At 53.5% G+C, this 19,765-nt stretch overlaps 1 protein-coding gene across 1 annotated transcript; it reads right to left on the bottom strand.

Annotated features, from left to right (window-relative positions):
* Window positions 1-416: 416 nt before the first annotated feature.
* PTPRN (protein tyrosine phosphatase receptor type N) lies at window positions 417-18,841 on the bottom strand. Its single transcript, XM_032354885.1, has 23 exons — window positions 18,545-18,841; window positions 17,045-17,095; window positions 16,696-16,809; window positions 13,772-13,868; window positions 12,619-12,880; window positions 12,179-12,533; window positions 11,607-11,738; window positions 10,971-11,005; window positions 10,036-10,310; window positions 9,730-9,816; window positions 9,225-9,304; window positions 9,014-9,078; window positions 8,071-8,289; window positions 7,437-7,637; window positions 7,190-7,337; window positions 6,955-7,028; window positions 6,641-6,718; window positions 6,436-6,555; window positions 5,325-5,491; window positions 2,320-2,373; window positions 1,565-1,629; window positions 1,294-1,367; window positions 417-1,060 (listed from the first exon to the last, which is right to left on the bottom strand). The coding sequence occupies exons 1-23, from the start codon at window positions 18,657-18,659 to the stop codon at window positions 989-991; spliced, it is 2,940 nt and encodes a 979-aa protein (XP_032210776.1). The 5' UTR covers window positions 18,660-18,841; the 3' UTR covers window positions 417-988.
* Between the last annotated feature and the right edge of the window lie 924 nt (window positions 18,842-19,765).

A 19,765-nucleotide genomic window follows, 5' to 3' on the forward strand; every position in this document is an offset into this window, starting at 1 on the left:
TGCTCCCTGTGCCAGGCAGGTGGCAGTAACCCCCTGTTATTTACATGAAGGGACAGCCTTGGCAAGGTTAAGTGTTCCTAATTCCCACATTGCTCCAGGCCCACGTCTCTTTTTGCCTAATTTCTGTGTCCACCACCTTTGTCCGAGGATGCCTCCTGACATGCACATGAAGAGGACATGGGACCCTACTAGGAGAAGGGTTGGGAGAGGGGGAGGAAGTGCCCCTGCCCCCAGGTGGATGGATGCCTGTTGTGATATCTCACAGGCCTGGTGTACAGGCTGCTATCGGAGTCTGGCTAGTTTTGCTTGTGGTGTGCCAGGTGCTTGGCCTGCATGAGATTCCTTATCCTGGGGCTGAAGGGCACAAAGAGATGGAGTCTGGAAGCAGAGACGACACAAAAGTGTAGGAGTCCGGGTTGCAGCTGCACACACGACACACTAACTTTATTCACATTGATACAAAAGTAGATTTTTCTAGAAATGTTCTCTTGTGCCAGAGGGCAAGAGTGGAGTGGCACGTGGCAGGAGGGCAGGGGAGGAGGCCCTAGGGAGGCAGGGAAGGCAGGGGCCAGAGTGTGGGCCACAGAGGCAGGGCGGCAGGCAGCGGGGGATGGGCAAGCAAGGAGGGCGGGCCCTCCACGGGGCAGTCTGTACGGACATCCTGGGAGCTCTCAGAAGAACAGGAGCTGGGGGGCTGGGGAACTCGGGCAGGAGAAGGCTCTGGGTGGAGGACTTTCCTCTGCTCCTGGCTGGCTGCCAGCAACCCCCCACCCCCAAGCCCCTGCCTCCCATGGGACTTCCTGGGGACTCTGACAGGTGAGAGGCTGGGTAGGTTTGCCCCTTCCCACATCCTCTGCTTTACAACTGGCCATGCCCAAGAGGAACCCAGGCGGTGGGGTTGGGGAAAAGGAGGGGGTACACAGAGAGATGCTCACACAGGCAAAGAGGGAGCAGAGGCTGGTCTGCCCACTGAGGGGCCCCAGGGGTCTCACTGGGGCAGGGCCTTGAGGATGGCGTTCACCTCCTCCGCCACAGCTGTCAGCGCAAATTCAAACTGGTCCTGGCGAAGGGCAGGAGAGAGAATGTCATGGAGAGGACTGACCTCTGCTCTTGCCCTGTGATGGGAGGAGGGGCCTGTGGGGAGGGGGGGCTTTTGGGCAGGGGAGCCAGGGAGGTCACTTGGGCGAGGGGGAGTCCTCCTGGGGCAGGTGGGGGCAGGTGGGAGAGGCAGGCTGTTGCCAGTCTCCCTGGGCGAGGCTGGCAGCTCAGGTCAGCGCGGGGAGGAACAGTCACCTTCGAGCGGACAAGGCCAGGCCGTTGGTCACGGACGTGCTCCAGGGTGGCAGCGATGTCGATCTCCTTTACTCCTGGAGATTGGAGAGGGCACAGGGTTTGCCCAGAGGACAGGACCCAGAAAGCCTGGAGCGCCCTGGGCTGGGAGGTTTGGAGGACTGGGCAGAGCCTGGGGGTGTGATAACTGGTCCCTCCAGGAGCTCCCAGGAGCCTGGGTGCTGGGATGGCTCATCGGGGGCAGGGCTGCGGGCGCTGTGGGGAAGGTCCTCACCTTTTGCCATGCGGTTCAGTACCATGTCAATAAGGATGTAAGTGCCAGTCCTTCCTGCACCATCGCTGAAACAGGAGAGGATGACAGGCTCCGCTCAGGACCCAGCAGAAAGGGGGAGGGGTAGAGGAGACAGGGAGGCTCCTTGGGGTGGGGAAGACACTGGTGGGGCCAGTAGGCATGGTTGAGGAGGCATCAGTCAGAGCCCCGGGGGCCCCTGGGAATTGGGCCTTGAGTGGGGGGCCTGTGAGCCATGGGGTGTCACTGGGGTAGTGGGCCAGCCTAAAAGGAGAGCCCTGGCTCAGTCTTAAGGTGAAATCAGCTGGGGCAGAGGCGGGATAAGAATGGTCCTTTCCAGCCTCTGGGCAGGCTTTTGTTCCGCAATCTTTTGGTGTAAATGGTCAGAGGGTAAATATCCTCAACTTTGTGTGCGACATACAGAGAGTCTCTGTCCCACATTCTTTTTTACTTTTCTTCAACCATTTAAAAATGTGAACACCATTCTTAGCTCATGGGCCATTGAAAAAAAACAAAAAACAAAAAACAAAAACAGATGGCATGTTGAACTTGGCCCATGGGCTATTGTTGGCCAGCATCCAGGGTCCAGGCAGGCAGCATGCATGGGAGATGTGCCCAGGGAGGAGGACCAGAGAGAGGGGTGGCAATCAGGAATGCCCCACCTCAGGACCCTCTGGCCTGGGCTGTCCTGTCCCCTGTGACCCCACCCCCACCCCTGCCCCCAGCCCATCGGCACGCACCTGCAGTGCACAATGATGGGGCAGGAGCGGCCCCGGTAGCACTTGTTCACTTTCCTGCAACAAGAAGGGGGTGTGAGCGGGGGCACCAGCACACACCTGGGGGCTGCTTTTTCTTCTTGTTCTCCCCATGTGCCCAGGGCAGAGGAGGGAAGAGAGCTGGAGAAATGAGTCAGGGCAGGAGGCAAAGAACCAGGATGATGTGGGTGGCCCTGGGCTTGCCTTGTCACTTAATGAGCTTGATGCCCAAGTGACGCACCTGGGAACAACAGACTTGGCCTCTTTGAGCCTCAGTTTTCTTGTCTGTAAAATGAGGGTATAATAATAGTAACCCTCTTCTTAGGGTTCTCACCATGACTGCATGAGATAATCCATGTAAAGAATTAAGTGTGAGGCTTGACATACCTTAGGTGCTCAATAAATGGTAGTACTATTAATGATACTACATAATATTAATAGCCACCTCTGCTAAAAGTCCAGGGAGAATAGGCTTTCTGGTGACTTCAAGGGTGTTAATCTCATCACATTCCTGCTCTGCCCCTCTGCCCTCCTTTACAACTGCCCAGGCTGTTCCCCTCCCCACTCAGGCTCCTGGTGGTCCTCACTAGCAATGAGGTCGGGTAGCCCTAGGCACAAAATTCCTTTCACAAAGGGAAGACAATCTTCTGCTCTGAATGTTATACAGCTGTCTGTCTCCCTGAATCAGCCTCATCCCAGCACAGGTGTTCTGTGGTTGGGTCATATTTAGACTTGGGGTCCACTTGGACCTCAGACTCTTTTCTGTTACACTGACAGCTGCCCTCTCAGCAGGGAGCAGAGGATTTCTCCCTTCCTCAGTGGCCTAGTCTAACCTGCTCTTGTCCTTTATGACTTTCCTCCTTTGAGAATTACTTGCAGAATCCTGATACCCCCCAGTGGGCCAGGACCAGGGAGGACCACCTGAAGAGTTATTAGATTGTTTCAGGGGAAGCTTGGAATTTAAGGATCTACCATTGAGACTCCCCCAGACTTGCAAGGGCCAGGTGACTCTGAATGATTTTACCGGTATCCACATGGTTTTCTAGAAAGTTGGCTCATGTGTTAGAGAGCTGGGGTTGAACAGAAGTATCTGCAGTAGCTCCCAATCATCTAATAATGACAGTGAATCATATCTAGAATTCATTGAGCCTTTCCTATGCGCCAGGCACTTAAACAAGATTTTATAGACTTTATCCCACTGACTCTTGTAACAACCCCTGAAGTAGGGGTCATCATCCCCATTTCACAGGTAAGAAAAACAGAAATCAAGCAACTTGTTCAGAGTCACTTTTTAGCACTTAAAAAAAAAATGAGTTTGCCTTTCCTCTGTGTAGCCCTCCAACAAACCATACTTATTAAGCAGCAGTTAATTTGTTCTGGGTGTCTGCTGCCAACTGTGTTTACACCATTCTGGCCTAAAGCAAAGAAATGTAATCTTTTAGCTTACCTGTGCAGTCTTAAAAATGGTCCATGCACTAATTCTATACGGATTTTTTAAACGTGGAAAGCAAGAAATAACTCTATGACCCCTGGCATTGTTTTTGAGGACCCTGGGGCTCAGGCTCCAGGGAGCCCAGTGAGAAACCATCATCCAGAGGCTCAGACACTATCCCTAGCTGGGGCGCCTGGCTGGCTCAGCAGAAAAAGCATGCAATCTTGGGGTCCTCAGTTCGAGCCCCAGGTTGGGTGTAGAGATCACTTAAATAAACTTGAAAAAAGGAAAGAAAGAAAGAGAAAAGAAAAGAAAGAAAAGAAACTATCCCCAGCTTCTCCCCTCAGCTCTGCTCCTCTGCTCTCTGTCCAGCACCTGGAGACCTCGGGCCAGCCTGGCAAGAGGCAGAGAAGCAGGAGGAGGCTGCAGTGTGGGCGAGGGGGAAGACTGGGGATGCCGGAGGACTGGCCTGGTGGGTGTTTTGTTGTCAGAACAGGGAAAGGCCCCTAGTTAGCTTCCTGCCCAGCCGCCACCTGCTCTACTGAGTCCCTAGTAATCCTGAGATCCTCCCAACTGTCTTGGATAGTGTTTGTCTCCTCAGAGTCCCCCCACCCACCAGCTCTCCCAGCAGACTTCAGGGGGGGCCCCAGGGCCCACAAGTCCTGATTAGATTGTCCTGTCCATGCAGCGGCCACGCCTTCCAATGATCACTTTTGTGACTATGCAACTGGAGAGAGAACACTAGCTGCAGATCACAAAAATGACACTGGCAGCCGTGAGAGGGAGAGAGAGACAGAGGAGAGGGTTAGGACAGAAGGACAGAGTGGGGAGACAGACAGAGGGAGGGAAAGACAGAGAGAAGGCAGGGAGGTGGAGAAGGCAGGAAGAGAGGGGACAGGACAGCGGAGAGATGCAGGACCGGAGAAATGGAGAGAAAACAGACTCAGAGACAATGGGAGAGACAAAGAGCTGAGGGGGGAGGCAGAGGAAGGGGAGACAGAGGAAAAGGAAGGAAAGAAGGCCGGGGGAGAAATAACAGAGGCAAAGAAACAGCGAGGGAGAAAGGACAGATGGGCAGGAGGGAGTGAGATGAGGGGACAGCAGACACACGGAATATGCTGGAGATCGCAAGAGCGGCCCTGGAGGCGACGAACAGGAGAGACGGGAGCCGGGACCCAGGAGAGGGAGAGCAGGCGAGAAGAAGGGAGCTTGAACTCAGGTGAGCCCTTCTTGGGGGCGGGGGTGATGGAGGAGCCAGAAACGGGGAGGCAGGGAGAGAAAAGGGGCGAGGGGGACTCAGCAGGCAGAACAGCGGAGCGAGAGCAGCGCGGGAGCGGGAGCGCAGGGGTGGAGGGATGCGCGCAGCCAGCCAGAGCATCCGTCCGGGCTTGCGGGGTCTGGAAGGGGGCGGCTGGAGGTCAGAGGCGGAGGCTCCAGATCAGCCTGGAGCGCCCGCCTCACAAGACCGGGGCCCCCAGGAAGAGTGGTGGGATGGGGGGACGCCCAGCTCCCGGGCCCCCGCTCGCGCGCCGCTCTCTCCCCGCGCTCCCTCCCTCACCTGCGGAAGTCCAGCAGCGGCCGGGTGGACGCCGGAGTGCCCTCTGCCGGCCAGCTGAGGAAGTGGAACTGCGTGAGCGTGCGCGTCTCCTGGGTCTGCACGTTCTTCAGGTAGAAGCTGCGCACCAGGAAGTCCTCGCACCAGATGTGCTCGGACACCAGGTTCACCTGCCGAGGAGCCGGCCGGGTCTGAGGACGGCAGCGCCTCTCCAGATCCTCCCAGCCTCCGGGGCCGGCTCAAACTCTCCATCCTCCTGGAAGCTTACCCAACCGCCCGCTGCTACTGCCCCAGCTCTCCCCAGGATCCCCAGTTGTCTGCGTCACTTATTGGCTGCTCAGGACAACGAGTGGCTTTTCCACCCGGACACAGCCTCTGTGGGCGTCTTGAGGCCAGAGTTCCTCTTTCCTCTTCCTTACTGAGCCTAACACAGTGTCTGTGCTACACACACCATCAACCTGGATGAGATTCTATATTTTTATTCACTGTTTTTCTTTAACCATGAGCAACATCAATTTTAAAAAGCAGCTTTAAAAAAAAGACTGCTGGGTGCTCATCGGATGATGAAAAACTACTATTCGCTATTCGGTGCTCCCTTGGTGAGGAGAAGCTTGTTGTCTCTTAGTGTCTCCTGCTTTACAGGGGGTCACCTTCCATGGAGCAGGAATCTGTTCCTCTTTCCTCGGCTTTGCCTCTTCCCAGTACCCCCTCCCCCAATACCTATCTTCTCTCCTAATGAAAAAGTTTGTTTCTATTCTATTTATGACTGGTGGTTCTTTCTTTCCTGGCTTTGGAAACTCAGCGCTAAGTGAGGCTCGATTAACGTAGGTCTTAATGTTGGTCTTTGGTTTTACTTCTCTTCCCCATCTCACACACTCTTGGCTCCCGGCTTCTTACCTCGGTTTTGGTTGTTTTATAGTTTTATTTCTGTACCTTTCATGATAGGTCCCTACTGATGCTTCCTGGCCCTGGCTGGACACACACATGTAAACATATAGTACATGTACATGTGTGTGCACGTGTGCATATATGCGTATACAATTCACACATGTATGAATGGTTCACCATCCACTCTCTCCATTCCCTCGTCCCCCTGCCATGGGGTTTTGCTGACCTCATATACGTGGTAGAGGGAGGACCCCTCATCTGGCCAGTAGCGGTCACACTGCTTGACACCATCCTCCACCAGCGGGGTCAGCATGACAATGACGGTGCAGCCACTCTCCCACACCATCTAGGGACAGAGATTCCACTCTAACCTTTCCAGCTCCCCTCAAGGACCACTGGTCCCTGGAGAAGCCCTCCTTCCAAGAACTCACCTGCCAGAAGTCTGCGATGGTATGGGACAGCGGGCCCTGGGTGGCTATGTAGGCTGGCATCCGAGGGTCGTGCTCAATCTGGGGCAGGGGAGACACATCATGAGCCAGAATGGGAAATGCTGCTGTGGAGAGGCTTGGTCAAAGGGAGTGGGTCAGGATCTGGGAAAGCTTGAAAAATCCCCATTTCCATGCTGGGATATCAGGCCCCATAATTCCAGGACATCAGGTGGCATGGACAGTGACCATGAGGAAATGGAGTTTCCAGGCAGGATAAAAATGGGGCGGAGGAGGGGGCTGGAGCTAGGGCCACTTACAATGGGGCTGGCATTGATGTAATCACTCCGAGAAGGGCTGCTCTCCACCTTCAGCTTGATGCGCGCGTGATCATCTGCACAGACCCCACATCCCATCTCAGGTGCCCCTCCTGTTACTGGGGTCCTGGTACCCCTGCCACTTGGCCGGAGCCCGGAGCCTGGCCCTTCCCCCAAGCCCTCCAGAGCTCCCTGCAGAGAGAGGGCTGGGCCAGGCTGACCAGCAGGACTCACTCACAGGGCAGAAAGTCAGGGTGGCGGTTCTTTTTGACGTTGCCCTCCCCCTGGGCCGCGGCACAGGTGTTGGGCTCCGCCTGGTAGGCGCACAGGGCCTGCCACTCCTTGGCCAGGCGGTCCCGGTTCCGCAGGTGGTCCTCCATGTATGCCTGCAGGGATACCGCAGCCTGCCTTGGCCCACACCCCCCGGCCAGCCTCTTCCAGCATCCCGGCCCTTCACCCACCCTGAGCCCCGGGCCCGTCCTGACCAGAATCATGTGTCCCGTGGAGATGTCCATGTTGGCCTGGGCGGGCTCCTCGCACCAGGACGGTGTGCTGCTGTGGGAGCTGGGGCTGGCCTGGGCCGCGTCACTAAACTGGGAGGACACGCTGCTCACCCGAGAAGGCTCCGGGGGACCCTCTGCCCGGCTGAACAGGGACTTTGTGGCCATGTGCTGGCGGCACAAGTCCTGCAGAAGAAAGATCAGGCAGGGCCCCAGAGCCCCCCAAATCCTTTCAGCAGCGTCCTGGATTCCATTCCAGGCTCCTCCCTGACTGATTCTGTATGAAACCCCTCGGGGAGAGAGGCGGAGGCTCTGCTGCCAGGGCCCTCATTCTTTTCCAGGCTGTTCTGTTTGTGGGGTGCCTCTGACAAGCTCAGAGATGGGAATGGGATCCCAGAAGTGTGGCCCCAGGAAGAACCTTAGGGAGCATCTTCTCCCAATTCCCATCCATTCAAGATGTCCCCACAACACCGCAGCTTGGGTTTCTGTAGCCCCAGCTGGGCTACTCCCAGGGATGGGTGCCCAACCTCCATCCAACACCCCACCCTCACCCTGTGTGAGACCCAGACTCCCAAACCCCTTCTACTCCCTCTCATCTACAAGCTTTTGGGCCACACACCTGGTACTCGAAGGTGGTGTCACCATGGGCCCCCTCGGGCCCCAGGGCTGCCAGGCGCTCCTTGTCCCGCTGCCGTGCATGCTGTCGCACACACAAGGCCACTGCCAGAGCCACCAGCAACCCGGCCACGCCCGCCAGGGCCACCACAGTGAGCAGCACCGAGCGCATGGGAGATGTGCTGCGGGCTGGTCGGGGAAGGACAGCAGCTGCCTCCTCCCTCTGTGGGAGCAAGACTAGAATCAAGGAGGGCAGTGGCAGGAGGTATTTAGGAGCTGTTCCTCAACCCCTGCCCCGCACCCCGGGGCCGCAATCCCTGCTAGGGTACTTCCAAGGGCAAAGCTGATAGGGCAAGGGCATGGTGGCTCAGGCAGAAGCGCTCATTTAGACCCAAGACCTTCCTTCTCAAGTCCCATCGGACAACTGAACCACACAGCACTGCCTGAAACTTAGTGGATGACCCCACCAGGAGTTTTTGCATTTAAAAAATGAATGTAGAGAAGTTTGGAGAGTCCCAAGGAATGGCATAGTAGAAAGTAAGGCAATAGGGTTGCAGAATAGAAATATATATTGAGTTTAATGTCCTTACTGCATTGGGTTTTCCCTTGGAATTTAGAAACTTTGTTCCAGAAGGCTATGGACACCTCAGGTGGTGTTTCCAAGCTGGAGGCCTTCCTATGGAAGGGTCGTGCCCTTGAGGAGGAGGGGGAGGAGGAGGAAGGGCAAGGAGAGGGAGGAGGAAGCTGAAGGGGCGGAGGAGCAGCAGCCACTGGGGCCATCTGCTGGCCAGAAAAAGAACTGCAAGGGGAGGGCTGCTTTGGCAAAGCTGGTGGGCCCACCAAGTAGGAGAGGTTTCAGCTCTGGTTTTCCTAACAAGTTTGCCCCCATCTCTTGTGGGCAATGGCAGCCCTCTGGGGTTTCAGCTGATTCTTCATTTAGCTCATACCTGTCCCACTCCTGTCTGCAAGATCTGGAGCCCTGTCTGTGCTTCCAGTTCCGACTTCACCAGCCCTGCAGGGAAGATGTGGGTCAGACTCTCTCCAGCTCCGGGTGGTCTCCATAGGGCCCGTGTGTGTTGGGAATATTTCAAGGGGGGCATCAGCCACAGGCCTGGGTATGTCCTACTAACTCTGGGGCTGGGACCGGGCAGTATTTACCAGCTTGATGGGTCACATCGGCCAAAGACAGGTTCTGTTCATTGTGTCGGATGCGGAAGGTGAGGGCCGGTCCCACCACACTGCCAAACAGGAGCTACATTACTGCCTCACCCATCACAGACCCCAGACTGTAACAGAGAGGCCAGCTCTGGCCCTCTCCCCATGAGAGGATGAAGCTGAGGCCAAACAGAGATGCCTTACAGGAATATTGGAGAGGAATGCTGGATGAGGCCAGCATCGTGTGTGTGTGTGTGTGTGTGTGTGTGTGTGTGTGTGTGTGTGACCATGGGCCCCCTCGGGCCCCATGGCTTCCAGGCGCTCCTCGTCCTGCTGCGGCACACACAAGGTGTGTGTATTGTGCGGGGCAACTTCAATGCAGCTGGGACCCCACCGTGGCCACTTACCCGAGACTTTGTCTTCCCTTCCTTCCCCAAGCCCCTCCAGCCACCTCTCCCCTCAAGGCACCTTCTAGATCCTTTCTGCCCCAGCTAGATACCAGCCCCACCTGATATTGATGAAGCTGCCCGAGGACACGTGCACATGTTCAGCAAGGATCTCCAGCAGCTTCACTCCTGCAGCCAGACTCAGGGGCCTGAAGGTGGGGAGAAGGGAGAGGAAGGCAAGTAGGGATCCTCTTGGCCACTTTCTTGAAACAAGCTACCTCCAGGGGTGCAGAGAAGCCCACCCCCTGTCCACTTCACATCTGGATTTCTGCTCTCTGCTTCTTGCCAGGCAGGCCTGCCCCTATAACATACCCTCCTCAGGGGATGGGAGGGGGGGCTGGAAGGCTTCCCCAGGCTGAAACCCTTACTTCTGGTCAGTGACAATGTAGCCATACTCCTCTGCTGATGGCTGAGCTGACGGCTGCCTCACTGCTGGGGGCTGGCTCTGGCCCAAAGGACTTTTCTTCTCCAGCAGGACAGGTGTGGCAAGTTGGGTAGCAGCTTTGGGGGACTCGGAGGATCCAGAGCTCAGCACCTGCTGGGCTTTATTGGAAGTGGGGCTGGCAGTGGGGTATTCAGGCAGGGAGGGCGTAGGGGGTGGAGGCTCCACTGTGTTTTCACCCTGCACCTGCTCCTCTGTTGTCTGTTTAGAAGAGAGGATAGAGATATGGTCTCTGGATAGTATAGGGGGTGGGGGGATGGGAGTCTGAGGCCCCTAAAGAGGACCTTGGGACTTGTTTCTTTCTAATCCCCAGGGCCCAAGGCAGCACTGGGCACATAGAGGTTACCCAAAAAAGTGAGTCAGCTGGATGGATGAATGAATGAATGCATAAAGGATTAAATGAGTGCAACATGGTCAGTAATGATCCACAGGATGGAGCCGGAGTAGGAAGACCCTCTGGAGTGAGGGGAGGTGGTGTTAGGAGAGATGAAGGCAGGCAATGATTTTTAGACTTCTGTTTAGCCACAAAAATCTCAGAAGTCACACGTGTAGAAAAGATAGAGCTCTTCGGGCTACAGGGAGGGTCAGGAGCCTGCGTGCAACTCCCGTCTTCACCTAAGGATCCTCAGAGTAGGATCTGAAATGACTGTAGTGAAAAAAAGCAGCGAATTGAGAATTCCAGCTTCTAGACCCAGCTCTGCCATCAGCTTGAGGTGAGAGCTTAAGGGAAGGACATGTGGTCTCCGGGCCAATGAGGAGGGTTGGAAGATACAGATCTGGGTCCCAAGGCTGAGGTTTAGATTTTGACAAGGGGGGTTTGCTGCTAGGGGCACTGAGGGTCAGGGAGGTGCCCAAACTCACTTTCTTGATATCGGCTCCAACATTCACAATCCTTCCTGTAGAGACAGGAAAAACAAGACTCTGGGCAAAGGGCCAAGGTGAAGTTCCCCCCAACACAGGTAGGAGAAAGAGCCAGCGGCCCTGAGCCTGTTGCACTTGCTGTGGCCTCTTTGCCCTCAGTCAGTGACCCAGTCCTATCTTTGGTCTCATCCTAAGCATGGTCTTGTGCCTGTTTGCTTCTACCTTATGATGGTTTCCTCAGCTCTTTCTGGAGCTATTGGCCACACTTGTCAAAATTATTCGTTGTTCAGTCCCCCCCCCCATCAATTACTGGCTTCACTTGGCATTGGCCACTTCCTTCGAGGCTGTTATCAACCACTCACCTTCCCTGGTGCCTCCTAATCGCTGCTCATACCCCCTGCTGGCTTCTTCTTCCATTACTCCCATCCTCGAGTTCTTTCCCACTCTAACTCAGCTCACCACCCCAGTCCCTTGCTTCCTGCCCTTGGCAGGCAATGACCCTGTGCTCATGTCTCAAAGGAACTCTCTTCTCTGCCCCTGACCTTGCCCTCTAGGCTGCTCCATGTGGTCTTGAAATATAGGGCAAGAGGCCATCATGGAGCTGGTGGTTGCAAGTCTCTGTGCTTGGACACTCACCCAGGTTTTGTCCTGCGCCCTTGGGCAGCAGCTGCAACAGGGTTGAGAGGGTGGAGAGCTGCTCAGGGGTCAGCTGACGCAGCTCCGCCCCATAGCCCACCAGCACAGCTGCCAGTCTCTGGAGAGTCACGTCTGCTGGGAGCCAGACACAGAGCTTATGGAGAGATGGTGGCAGTGAGGTGGCGGTGGCAAGATGAACTCGTAGGAGGCATTTGGTGGGGGGAGGGTACTAGCACACTTAAGAGTTTCTTCTCAAACCCTAGGAGACTGATGCCCTCCACCTTCCAGCCCTCATCCACACTTGAGGGGAAAGGCCTTCTTAGGGCCAAGACCAAACTTCAGGCCCACCATGAACATCTTGACTCTCCAGCTGAAGAAGAGTTATGCCATCTCCACGCCCCACAGTATCCCCACTGCCTACCTAGTGCCCGGCATAGATCAGGCTGTCAGTAGGGATATTAGTTACATATATAATGACTTTAAGGACAAATTAACAAATGTGTGGGTCGTTGGGAAGGAGCCCCCGAATGCAGCCCCCACAGGAAGGGAACAGATGCCGAGAAGTCTGTTACCTGGCTGCTCTGCTGGAGAAGAAGGCTTCTCCCTGCGACCTTCTAGCCCTTCCTCCTCGTAGCCCTCTGAGGAGTCCTTTGCCCGGCTGCTGCCCCCTTGCTCTGGCAGCCTTGGTGCCCTGGCCCTACTGGGCACTGGCAGCTCCTGGGCCAGGTAGAGAAGCCCTGAGTCCTGGAAGAGTTGACCAGGCGAAGGCCCTGGAGGGTCCCCATAGGAGTGGTCAGAGTGCGCCCCAAAGAGGTCCTTGGAGGCAGTTCTGCTGAAGAGGGTAGACGGTTCGGCCTTGGGCAGGGGGCCGACACTGACCATCCCTGGTGAGCCCTCTGAGCCCCGGGAGCCATCGCGGGAGCCAAACTGTGGGGGAATCAGAGATCCAGGTAAAATCACATATCAGGGCTTGGGGACAGGTTTTGGGGTGAGGCCAGTGTTTAAGGCTCACCTGATGGAACAGGTAGGGCTGCAGCAGGGCGGGTTCATAACTCAGAGCAGGGTGCGGGGCCTGTGGGGGCAGTAGCAGGTGCTCCAAAAGAGGGGGCAGCAGCTCAGCCTGTAGAGGGGAGAGTGGAGAGCCCACCCCAGCTCCACCCCCACCCCCTGGAGGTTGAGGAAGTCGGTGCTGGGCTGCAGGGGTAGAGCCAGTAGGGATGCCCTGCAAGAGCAGCTCCCCGGCAGGACCAGGTCTCCTGGGCACCAAGCCAGATCTGGAGAAGAAAGCAAAGTGTATGTGTGTGTGTTGGTTGTGTGGAGCAAGGGCATACAGAGCCTACAGGAGGCAGAGAGGATGGGACCAGACAGGCTCAGCGGTTGAGAGTAAACTTTAGAGTAAACGTGACCTCTTACAAAATGAGCTAGCCTCAGGGGGAAGAGAGAGTAGCATGGGGAAGGGCCAGAGGGCCAAGCCTGGGCACAGGTCATTGCCTCCCCGGGAAGCATGCGCAGGTCCCTGAAACACAGCGGGGGAGGTTAGGGTTGTGTGAGATGAGGAATGGAGGAAAGAATGGGTGCAGGGAAAGGCAGCCACGTGCCCCTATAGATAAACTGGGGCTGCAGTTTGCCCCATTCCTCCTGTATTCGTGTATTCAAACACTCAGTTCAAACATTCAGTACCATCCCCCCTACTGTCCTACTGTACTCTGCCTTTTTCATCCTGCTAGCATCATCGGAGCCCCATGGCCCTCGTTGACTTTCCTCTGCTTGCAGGGTCTGAACAATGCCTTCAGAGGCCCCAACTGCAGAAAGACGATGGTCTCTGCACATACACTTCCACATAGTAATGAAAGGGAACATTAAACATTTTCCGTATGATAAAATTCTCATTTGTCTCATACTGACTCCTTTGATGTTTCTTTTAGATTATGAAAATGTCCAAGTTTTTCAAAACTTTTCCCCCCATTTTGCTGGATCCCTGGGGGTGAGCTCAGCTCATACTGAGCACGTCAACATGTCAGATGACCCCTCTTGAACCTCTTAAACCCATGCCTGAGGCTCCTGACCTTGGCGCCCACTTCCCTCCCTCTTCCCTCTGTCGGTCAGGACAAGAGCACAGACCCACCAGCCTTGCCACATTAGAGCTGTTGAAAAAGGATGCCTACCTGTCCCTTGGGCGGGGCTCTGGGGGATGAAGCCTGGGTATGCGTTCCATCTCCTGGGAGATCACATACTGGGTCAGATCATCGTGCCAGGACAATCCTGTCAGGAGACAGGATAGGGTGAGGTTGGCTCAGGAGAGTCTGAGAGCCCAGTAACAGGGACCAGTAGAAACCAAAACCGCACTCCCTAGCCTGTAGTGCATTGAGTTTGGCAGAGCAGAGGGGCAGTGGAGGTGGTCCAGAGACCTGGTGGGTGATCTGAGCTGTCCCCTTCCCACACTCAGGTACAGATTTTGAAGTCAGACTGCTGCCAGTGAGACTATGTTTGAATCTTCTGCGGTTTACTCATTGTGCAACTTTGGGCAAATTGCTAAACCTGTCTGAACCTCAATTCTCTCATCTGTAAAATGGGGGTTTATACCTCCTAAGATTGTGACAAGTGACCCAATGTAACATGGTAAGAATAGTACCTGTCACATAGTGAACTTTAAAGAGCTGTTATCATCATCATCATCATCATCATCATCATCATCATCATCACTTCTTTTTGTTGATCTTGAACCTTACTTTTCTTTGTAAAGTGAGAATAATTACATACTTCGTGGGGCTATTGTGAAGATCAAGTACAATCAGAGAAATGAAAGTGCTTACAAAGTCCTAAAGCACTATACACATTTTAAACATTCACCACCTCCACCACCATCAGTCATCTTATGACTCTTTCCTTTCATGAAACCACTCTCAGGAAAGATTAGTTACCTATTCTTAAGACATAATCTCCCACTCTCCACCTCCATTCCTTCTTTCCTGCTTCTGAGTTAACAGTCTGTACCACTCCTAACTCATATCCTAAGACTGACTAGTATCCACACCTGCCATGTCGCCTCTGGACATTAGAGAACTCATCCTATCCAAGGCCAATTCCTCCACCTGAGCACTGGATTTCACCCCTTACTACCTGCTAAAGAACATCTCTGCAATTTCTCCCTATTTCCTACATGATCATTTTCCTCTGTTCTCTACTGAATTATTCCCTTTAGCATAGAAACATGATGGAATTCTTTTCATCTTAAAAAGTTACTGCATGACCCCACATTCCTCTCCAGTGATCACACCATTTTTTTCCTTTTCTTTGCAGCAAGACTCCTTGAAGTTACCTCTACTGGCTGTATCCAGTTCTTTCCTCTCCTTCCCTCCTCACCTACTCTATTCAGGATTTTATTCCCACCTATTCTACCAAAACGATTTTCATCCAAATCACCAGTGACTTCTGCTTATCTAAAGCCAGTGGCCAATTCGTCAATCTCATCTTACTTCACTCACCATCATTATTTGACACTGTTGATCACCCCTTCCTCTGCAATACACTTCCACTTGGCTTCTAGGACACCAAACATTCTTGTTTTTCCTCCTACCTCTGTGGCTCCCCCTTCTCAGTCTTATAATTCTCTAGACTTCTTCTTCATATACACTAAAACATTTGGTTATCTCATCTACCTCATGGGTTTAACTGCCATTAATATGCCAAAAAATTCCAAATTCCTATCTCTACTCCAGAATCCTCCATCTCTCTTTCAAAATAGAATCTCATACTTTCAACTTCCCACTCTATTGGAATGAACATCTTAAATTTAGTATATTCAAAACTGAACACCCCCTTCCCCAGGTTGGTCCTTTTGCATAGCTAATGACATCTTCATTAACCCAGTTATTCAGGCAATAAAACCTGGTGTCATCCTTAACACTTCCCTTTCTTTCACAGCACTGCCCAGTATTTCATGAAGTTACACTACTTCTAAAATATATGCAGAATTCTGTCATTCCTTTCCACCTCCCTGCAACCACCTGACCCATGCCATGTTCATCTCTCACATGAGTTATTGTGGTGGCTTTTAACAATCTCCCTGCTTCTACCCTTGACTCACTTCTTTATATCATCGACAGGAACAAGCATGATTATGCACCTCTATGCTCAAAATCTTGTCCTAGGTTCTTCTTTTACTCAGAGTAAGGACAACATCCATCCATACATTCTGTTAGAAGTCTCTGAGATGATCTGCATCTCTTCCCCCAACACCCATGTGACTGCATCTTCCATTTTTCCTCTCTATCACTCCTCTACAGCCAGACCATAGAGATGTTCTCCATGGTATTCCTCAAACTTGTGCTCCTGCTTTAGTACATGTTTTTGTTCTAGCTCTTTGATCAGGTTGAAACATTGCCCCCAGATAAACTTCTGGAAAACACTTCCACTTTTGATGTCTTTGTTCAAATTTCATAGTCTCAGTAAGGTTTATCTTGACCACTAAATTTGATACTGAAGCTTTCTACCCCACCATATCTGCCCCTTTATCATGCTGTAATATTTTTTTTTCATGAAACTTATCACTTTATAACATACTATATATTTTCTAATTTATGTATTGTATTCCCCTTATGCCCCAAAATGTAAGTCCCAGTAGACAGAAATCTTTGTCTATTTTATTCCCTGATACATTCCAAGCACCTAAAACTAAGCTTGCCATGTAGTAAATACTCAATAAATAGTTGTTGAAAGAGTGAATTTGATGAGTGGGGGGTTCTCCTGGCTGAGGACTCCAGAATTCATGGTTTTGGAGCACTCAGACAGTTCCATGGAGTGGGTCAGTTCTAAGGAGATGGATGCTGGCCTCTTCCAGTGGCTCCTTTTGTGGAGGCCCCCTCTAGACTCCTCCAAAGAGTCTAAGTGTGAACAGCCCCTCTCTCTGGCTCTACCCCCACTCCTGTCTTTCCCCCTTCTCCAGCAAGGTCTGGGAAGGTAAGGTTCTAGAAGTAGGTGTGATAAGAATGTTTCATAAAGAGAAATTCTTGAGTCAGGTGGCCCCTCACTTTCCCACCCTTATCTAACAAAGCCCCCGTGTCTTCCCTTCAGTGCAGCTAGACCTCACCTTGGGACATGAGCTGTCGGAGCACACTTTGTAAGCGCTGAAGAACTGGGGAGGTGACTTGCAAAAGGGGCCGGGCCTGCCCCACTCCCACCTGGCACTGTCCAAACAAGCCATCTAAGAGCACAAAAGTAGTGTCAGCAGGAGGCTTGGACAAGAGGTTTTCCAAAGTCCAGGTTGCAAATGGGCATCACTCTCTCCATCTCCTCTCTTGACTTCAGAGAACTCTGCCCCTTCAGGCCATTCCCTCTTTTCCCCAAGACTGATACTCCTTCCCCCTTCCAGGCCTCCCATGCACTTCTTTCTTACTGTGTCCCCTGTCTGGTAAATCTTATGCCCAGGCCTCACTCACCCTGAATACAGACTTCAAGGTGAGAGCAGAGTCTGCGGTCAAACAGACAGCCTGTAGAGGGAAAAGGGAGCAGAGGCTCAGACACCCCCACACACAGAATGGTCAGGGGATGGACATGCTGGGGAAGGGGGAAACAGATGGGGTCCATTCTTTCATCCTAAGAAAGGCTTTCAGCTGGGGGAGGCAGGGTGAGTAGGGAAGAAGCCTAGAATGCTTAAGAGAAGGAAGCACAGGATCTGAGAGTCTGGATCTTTTCCTTGAAAGCCTCAGTTTGCTTAACTGAGTGATGGGGAGAAGGCTTGCAGGTGTAGGGAGTAGTGGAGGATCAAATACTCCTACTCTCATAGAATTACTATGGGGGGAATTTGGGGCCAAATTCTGAGGAAAACGGGACTTTTCTCCCCAAATCTCCAAAAGCATTTTAACTATGATGAGCTAGGGCTCAAAAAGATGGAAACCCTAACACACCTTCCTTCCATGTGGGAAAGGGGTACGGCTGAGGTGTCTCTAAAGCAAGGCTCCCCACACTGTCCCTACAGTCAGCGCCCCCACCAACAGCCAGCGCTGTCCTCGGTGCTGAACGCTGAATCTGGCACCGCCGAGGGCTACCTAGCCTGGAAGCAGTTATGGGGGAGGGAAGGTTGCTAGGGTCAGGAGTCTCCACAAGACCTGAACCCTCCGCCGTTCCAGACTTCATTTACCACCCTACCATCCCACAGCGCCACAGGAAGTACCTTGCATGGGCTTCCAACCCAGGTGGGAAAGGAGGGTGTCAGATGATGAGGCTGTGCCCCTTCCCCCACGCGCCCCACCACCCCACCCTCCCCCGGCCCATGAGTCAGCGCTGACTGTCTCTGTCCGCTCTGATGTGAGTCAGCACAGGCCTGGCTGTGGGGAGGGGGAGAGGAAAGGACCCTTCTCTCTTCACCCTCTTTTGCCGCCTCCCCGAGCCTTCCTCCTCTTACTGGCGATCTGATAGCAGTAATCTGCCTTTCAAAGCTTCAAGAGAAACCCTGGCCCCTCCTTCGGCCTGATCCTCTCCTGGGAACTGGGACCCCCCATGCTCGTGTCCCCAACTCCTCCTGCTCGGACATCAGGGCTCTCTCTTCCTACCCCTCCCTCCCACCCCCATTCCCTCAGCGCGTCATCACTTCTTTGGCGCCTCAGCGCGACTTCTCCCGTGGCCTTGTAGCCAGTCTCTAAGCCCTTCTGTCCATATGCACCCCCATTCTTCCTCCCAAACCCGCAATCTTGCCCTGAGCCTGCTTCTCTTAGGTCCCGCCCCCGTATTCCCAGCCCCACCTCCAGGCCTACGCCCCTTTCCTCTCAGACGCCCTCTCATCTTCCTCACCAACCAGTGCTAGCCCCTACCCTACTCCAGACACATATTTTATCTGAGCTTGCTACCTTCATGACACCCCTCCCCACCCCCCACCGAGTTTTGCTCCCAGCACCACACTCCATCCCCCCCCAACCCCACCCCCCTCATTTCCTCCTGACCGTGGGCACTAATGGCGCTGCAGCCTCCCGGGCGGCTGCTCAGCAGCAGGAGGCAGAGGAGCACCCGGAGACCCCCGGATCCCCCGGGACCCCCGGGCCGCCGCGGGCGCCCCATCTTTCCGGGCTCCGCGCGCTAGCTCCCCTGCCACTACCGCAGCGACGCTGGCCGAAGCCAGCCACAGGGGCTGAGGCGGGGCCTGCCACTCCCCACCCACCTACGAGGCGGGGTCTATACGCCCCTCTCGCGGCAGCTCGGCCAACCCTGGGCTGGTGGTGACGGCATCTCCACCCCCGGGTCTTACGCTTATTTGCGTCATACGTGGCGTAAGAGCTCTGGCTTACGGAGGTGCCAACCCACAGCTGTTCTCCACCAAATAGTAGGCGCTTCGCTAGAATTCCCACTTGGCCCCACCCCCTTTTGACATATGCTTCTCCCCAAGGACTACCACCTCTATCACCCAATCCCAAGGTTGGAGAAAAGGGCTACAGTTGGGTGGGGGCCAGGAAATAAATGTGAGTTGGCTGGTGTAAGCCCTAGGATGAGCTTAAAAGTGAGCAGAATAGGTACTGTTACGCATCTCACTTGATGGTACCGGTATCATCCTTAACAGCGGGGATGGTTTTGCGTGTGTGCCTGGATTCCAGCTCTAGCAATGCCACCTACTAGGAGTGTAACTTTGGGCAAGTTGCTTAACCTCTCTGCGCCCAAATTCCTAATCTGTAAAATAGATGTGCTAATAATTCCTACCTCACAAGGTGGTTGTGAGGATTCCACGAGTTAAACTCATCTGGCTCGCTTACAACAATGACTGCACTGGCGCATACTCAACACATGACACAGATTCGCTTTCGTTATTAGCCTTGACTCTCTTTTCTTTTAACCTCTTCCACCTCAAGCCTATCTACATCTTATGGTTTCTACCTGCAAAATGGATCTCCCATCTGTCAATTTCTTCTTTCCTCCTTATTCTCTACTTTATCTAAACCACTGTGCTCTTTCATTGCAAATAGTACTGTAATCATCTAACAATCTTTTGTTTTCCCTCTTCACACCCAATAAGCTAGGGAGTGAGCTTTCTAAAGCTCAAATTTGATCACTTTATTCTCTTATTTTCCATTAAAAATTTTTCAAAATACAAGAAAAGATAGGGTGCATAGTAAATACTCATATACTCATCATCTAGACTTAACAGTTATTGCTATTTTGTGAAATCTGCTTCT

The sequence above is a fragment of the Mustela erminea genome, chromosome 8 (genome assembly GCF_009829155.1).
Source record: "Mustela erminea isolate mMusErm1 chromosome 8, mMusErm1.Pri, whole genome shotgun sequence".
In the NCBI taxonomy this organism is placed as follows: Eukaryota; Metazoa; Chordata; class Mammalia; order Carnivora; family Mustelidae; genus Mustela; species Mustela erminea.